The sequence below is a fragment of the Tenrec ecaudatus genome, chromosome 2 (assembly GCF_050624435.1).
Source record: "Tenrec ecaudatus isolate mTenEca1 chromosome 2, mTenEca1.hap1, whole genome shotgun sequence".
Lineage (NCBI taxonomy): Eukaryota > Metazoa > Chordata > Mammalia > Afrosoricida > Tenrecidae > Tenrec > Tenrec ecaudatus.
The window spans coordinates 201,043,371-201,050,052 of NC_134531.1; the positions used below are offsets into that span (position 1 = coordinate 201,043,371).

Here is a 6,682-nt window from a genome sequence, read left to right on the forward strand (position 1 = left end):
TACAAAAAAATGATAATGATTCTAGCTACCTTAAAAAGGCAAGAATAGAAGCTAAACCACATAAATTTCATTGATTATCTCACTCATAACCTGGGTTCTAAAAGAGCAATGAACAGAAACCATTTGAAGCAAGAGGACACTGGAATTTCTAAGAGGTGAGTCCAATTGTTGGAAGTTAAGTTCATCAGGAAAAAATGTATACATAAATAAATAAGCCTACATAGACTGCATCAGCCAATGACAAGCCTTTTCTAAAGGTAAGCATATTTTAAGCAAATAGCGGATCTATGTACTATCTAACGTCTTCAAAGACATGGCCCCACACTCTGAATTCCTCTAAAGGACTAATTCACTTTAGAAATAGAAGATTATGGTAATTTTAGATTCTAAGACTTAGATTCTAAGCTCTTTATTTCACAATTGAAAGAACTAGGTCAAGATAGTCAAAGGAAGTAGAATCTTCTCTCATTTCATTTATGTCAACTGAAATTCATTTTGCCTTAAATTTAGGTCAAGTGCATTCAGTTTTTAGACAATTTTATTTATGTCACAAATAGGTCATTTGAAGAGACATTAGAAAACTTGACTGTGTCTATATCACATAAATTCAGATTCAGGGTATTTCTTCATAAAATAGGATTACTGAGATAGCTGAATAATAGCAAAATATCAAATATTTAGAAGAAGAAAAATTCCAAAAAGATACATCTAATGAATGTGTAATGAAGGGTGAAATAAGACCAACCAGAAGAGCCATCTAAGCCACCACAGGAAAGAGACTCTAGTTTATTTTGTTTATGTTGACATTATGTCAGGCGCAGAGAAAATTCAATCATTCCATCTCTCCATTTTTCTGCTTCAAACCAATCCTGCATCAATGTTGTCAATTTGAAGTAGTTCTTAAAGGAGATGAGCTATCAATTACTTTCATGAGTTTTATGCTTTGATACAAAACTCCAATAACCCAGCTCACTGCCATGAAATTGATGTTGAGTCATATTGACCCTTTAGGACAGGTTAGAATTGCCCCTGTGTATTTCTGAGATGGTCATTCTTTACAGGAATAGAAAATCTTATCGTTCTCTGGAAAAGTAGCTGGTAGTTTTGAACTGCTGACCTTGTTAATAGCAGTTTAATGCACAAGCACTATGCCACCATATATAAAGGTAATTTCATCATATTCACGTGGAGAGTACACAAAATTCTATAAAAGATTATACTGGAACATCTAACACAGTTGCTTCTCCAGAAACTGAGAATTTTTGACACCTTGAAATCCCATCCCTATATACAGAAACAAAATGTCAAGATGTCTGCTATTAAACTTCTAGGGTGTTATGGATACTTATAGTTCCTTTCTCCATTGAATTGAGATGCATTTATATAACAAAAGTATTTCCTATCTTCTTTCTGAAAGAATTCTGTTGACACAAGTTATTAAACCCACGACTATTAACTCCAAGGTTGGCAATTCTTCCCTACCTAGCATCACTGCAAGAAAGACTATTGATTTTCTGCTTCCATCAAGATTACAGCCAATAGATTTGGGGGCACTTCTTTGTCTCATGAGGTCACTGAGAGACAGAATCAACTTAATGTAACCAAGCAAATTCAGCACTCTTTTTCAGACACAAAATTACTCCCCCTCATGAGGGATGGAATTCTGCCATGAAATGATATTCACCATTGCTGTGCATATTTTTGTAGTCATGTGTTTTTAAACCACTTTTCTGTAAAATGTGCTTAAACTCTGTTCTTAAAAACACTGACATTTCATTCAAGGAATGTGTGAGTAGTCTGTGAAGGAGTGAATTAGGAAAGATGGATCATTTTTTTGGAAAAGTAGATTACTTCTCCCATATTCCACAATTTTCTCCTGATAGCCTCTAGCTACTAATATTTTTATAATGGTTTATCTGTCAAAATATAAGCATTATGCTGCACTTTTTCTTGTCTACTTTAGTTAAATCTCAATTTTCTGCATTTGTGTAATATATTCAATCATAAAGTTAAAAGTAAAAGCTGTACATTTTGTGGAATATGTAACTGAGTGTTTAACAAATACTACTCAATAACTATCATCTATCAAATATTTACTGTGTTGAGCCATTTGTTAGATTTAAAAAAATTGTTTGATTTAAAATTCAGCCATTTAGAATACAATTTTTATCAACAAAGTTAAAGATTTTATCAACAAATATATAAAGATCTGTAAAATATTCATTTTCCTTGTGTTCTCCCTAATCTGATCATTTGACACATATCATAATCTAACACATATTAAACCTATTGCTATGGAGTCAATTCCTATTAATAATGATCCTGTAAGAAAATATAGAGCTGCTCCCCAGGATTGCTAAGGCTGTAACTATTTAAGGAAAGAGACCACTACAAGTTCTCCCCATGGAGCTACTGGTAGGTTGGAACCACTGACTTTCAGTTACCAGCTGATAGAGAAACCATGGAATCACTAGAGTTTCTTTAACTCATAGTGGGTACAATTAATGTAAATAAAGAGCTTTTTAATCAATCTAGTTCATAGCAAGCCCATATACAACAGAATGAACAATTTCCCAGCACTGCATTCACCTGACACTATGTTTAAGAGATTTGCTGCAGATACGGTGTCAATTTACCTCATTGAGGTCATTTATCCATTTCAATGACCCTCTACTTTTCCATGACTAATATGCGGTCAACATATAATGAATTGAAAAAATGAATGGTTGCCAAAAATTCAGACTCATTTTAACGTGTATGCTAGAGAGTAGAACTACTTCGCTAGGTTTTCTTGACTGTAATCTTTACAACAGCAGGATGACAGATCTTTCTTCTGCAGCAAAGGTGTGGACATCCATTCTTAATGTAAGTGGTTGATTATACACCATTTTTGTCACTTTGGGTGATACAATGCAGTTATGATTCATCTATGTTGTACTTAGAAAACAAAGCCAATTACACTCACTGAAATATAACAGAATTGTGAATGTTTTATAATCAGCATAAATTAAATCTCATAAGAAGAACAAATTGTATCATTGGAGTGTACAATGACAGCATTGGCATCATTTGTGTCGTTATCATCTTTCATCTTGCAGTAAGAAATATTATCAGAGACATGACCAACCACACTATGGTGATGGAATTCTTCCTCATGGAATTCTCCAACACCAGGGCGCTTCGAGTTCTGCACACTTTTCTATTTTTGTTGATTTACTTGGAGACCTTGGTGGGAAATCTTCTCATTATCATCATTGTCACCCTGAATCAAGGTCTTCACACTCCCATGTACTTCTTCCTCAAGAACTTATCTTTCCTTGATGCTTGCTTCATTTCTACCACAGTTCCAAATTTTACTCTGAACTCTTTATCCCACAGAAGCATAATTTCCTTGCCAGGATGTGTGCTACAGGTATTGCTGATGATTCACTTTGCTGGATCTGAACTTTTCATCCTCACAGCCATGTCCTATGACCGCTACGTGGCAATCTGCCACCCTCTGCACTATGAAGTCATTATGAGCTCGGCAGTCTGTGTGCAGATGGCAGCTGCCTCCTGGCTTATGGGAGGTATCTTTGCAGTCCTTTATACTGCTGAGACTTTCTCTCTATCTTTCTGTGGACCTAGGCATCTCCCACATTTTTTTCTGTCATGTTCCCTCTTTATTGAAGATTTCTTGTTCTAAGACACACATTACTATTAATGTTAGCTTAGTGGTTGGACTCCTATTTGGCATATTCTGTTTAGCCTGCATTGGTTTTTCATACATTTGCATTTTCAATACAGTACTGAGAATGCCTTCATTGCAAGGATGGTCCAAAGTCTTCTCCACCTGCTTGCCCCATCTCATAGTTGTGAGCACATTTTTTATGACAGGTGCTACTGCCTATTTGAAACCTGTCCCTGACTACCCACACATCCTTGATTTTGTGACATCTGTCTTCTATTGTGTGGTGCCTCCATCATTGAACCCCATAATATACAGCTTAAGGAATAAGGAATTGAAGGAAGCTCTGTGTAAGATGTTATGGAGAGTATATCAGTATAGGAGCCATGTAAAATAATCCAATTCTATTCTCATGTAGCAATGTAAGACATTTCCCCCCCAAGATTCCATAGGTCTATTGTGATCTAGGGTAAATATGTTAATAACTCTGAATCTTTTAAACAATTAATTTCTAAATTCTAAAATTAGGTGACATATTCATGATTATTAATCTATTGTCATGCAGTACCTCAATAGTTATTAGATTGTGGCCCATGTAAGCAAGATTTCAGAGTTTTGTGGGGACACAAAATGTATACAAAGCAGACTACACTCCACAAAGTTACCTATATTCTAAAACAGGGAACTTCTGGATTTTACCTTTCATGGCAAAAATATTTTAGGGACCAGATTAAATAAAGAATATTGATATAAAGAAATTATTCTGAATTATTGTGCTCAATGTAATCAAAAGAATCATTAAGTACAGAGAAGCTTTATAAGTAGTCGTCAGAAGAAGTAGATTTGTTTAAGGAAGAGAGTCCAAGAAATGTAACACTGCTAGTTTTAAAAATACAAGGCAGGCATGAGATATTGAAAGTGGGCAGTCTCATGGATGGAAAAAGCAAGAAAAAATATTTTCCCATTTTAGCCAACAGTGAAACTTACATCTTAGTTTTAATTTAGGACACTGTAAAATGAGAATTGCTATAGTGTTAAACCACTAGTTTTAGGTAATTTGCTACATAAGCAACCAAAATTTAACATAAACTTTAAGCCACTACCTGTAAATTTGTGCTAAATAAGAATTTCTGATACAGAGCAAGTACAAATATTATAACACTCATATCATTGTAAAAAGTTATATATATATATATATATATATATATATATATATATATATATATATATATATATATCTCCCTACACTATCCCTGCAAACACTACCCTTTATGTGCAGAGGAAAAATGCAAGGCTTATTACAATACAAAGTATGTAATATTAGTAATTGATGTATGAAAAATATGTACCCTTGGGTCTCCACTCTGCACTTCCCCCTTCATTTAATATGATATATATATACATATATACATATACATACACACACTTATATCTCTTTTTTTTGCATGATGCCTTATACCTGGTCCCTTGGGCACCTCGTGATCGCACTGGCCGGTGTGCTTCTTCCATGTGGGCTTATTTGCTTCTGAGCTAGATGGCCACTTGTTCACCTTCAAGCCTTTAAGACCCCAGACACTATCTCTTTTGATAACCGGGCACCATCAGCTTTCTTCACCACATTTGCTTATGCACCCATTTGTCTTCAGCGATCCTATCATGGAGGTGTGCAAGGCCCAAGTGTCGGCCAATGGAGATCCCCTCATAGAGGGGTTTAGGAGAGGAGATGGGTTAATTAGGGTGTGAGGTAGTATCGATGAAGAACACAGCTTTCCCCCAGATCCTGGATGCTTCCTCCCCCCAACTACCATGATCCGAATTCTACCTTGCAGGCCTGGATAGGACAGAGGCTGTACACTGGTACATATGAGGGCTGGAGGTACAGGGAATCCAGGGTGGATGATACCTTCAGGACCAAGGGTGTGAGGGACGATGCTGGGAGAGTGGAGGGTGAGTGGGTTGGAAAGGGGGAACTGATTACAAGGATCCACATGTTACCTCTTCCCTGGGAGAGGGACAGCAGAGAAGGGGGGAAGGGAGACTCCGGATAGGGCAAGATATGACAAAATAACGAGGTATAAATTACCAAGGGCACATGAGGGAGGGGGGAATGGGGAGGGAGGGGAAAAAAAAAGAGGACCTGATGCAAGGGGCTTAAGTGGAGAGCAAATGCCTTGAGAATGATTGGGGCAGGGAATGTATGGATGTGCTTTATACAATTGATGTATGTATATGTATGGATTGTGGTAAGAGTTGTATGAGTCCCTAATAAAATGTAAAAAAAAAAAAAATAATAAAAATATGTACCCAGAGGTAGATATATTAATGGCACTTTAATTTAAAGCATAACAATCAGAAAAACAAAACAGAAAGATGCATCTAAATATATAAATCTGTTATGCATGTATCAACTATTATATATTATTGTTGGTGTAGTGGGATTGATTTCAACTTAGTGATCCCATATAAAAGAGTATAAGTGCCCAATATTATTATTTAGGATATAATCGTTATGGAATCAGATCATAAGTTATTTTGCACTTGGAGCCATTGGGTAAGTTGTAATGTCCAACCTTTCAGTTAACAGCAAAATATGTAAGCAAGGTGCCACCAGAGCTCATTACAAACTATTGAATTCAAAAAAAGGTAAGCATTTGTTTTCATTTTTATTGTTATCAGATTTATTCTTCAAAATTGTGTGAAAGTAACCTTGATTTAATTAAAAATACTAAGTGCCATTGTTTTATATTTGTCCTGTTTTGTTTTGAGATTCAATAAGGTAAGGTTACTACTTTGTGTTGGCAATTTTGTATAACATTTCAACTTTCATTTGACATTTTACTTTGTTTCATCTGTTATTTTATGTGTTTACAATTTTTTGTGTGTGTTTTTCAGTGTTTTTTGGTTTATGAAACCCAGGATTGATGAACCTAAAGCGACAACTAGAGAAGGGTTCCAGTGGGTATAGTGGGAGAGGTGAGGGGTCAGGAAGAGCTGATGACCAAGGAATTCAAAAAG

General features: G+C 35.6%; 1 protein-coding gene across 1 annotated transcript; it reads left to right on the plus strand.

Annotated features, from left to right (window-relative positions):
• The first annotated feature begins 3,118 nt into the window (after positions 1–3,118).
• Positions 3,119–4,064, plus strand: LOC142440424 (olfactory receptor 14K1-like). The gene is given in 2 exon segments (XM_075542871.1): positions 3,119–3,634; positions 3,636–4,064. Coding segments are annotated over 2 exon segments (945 nt in total).
• Positions 4,065–6,682: the final 2,618 nt, after the last annotated feature.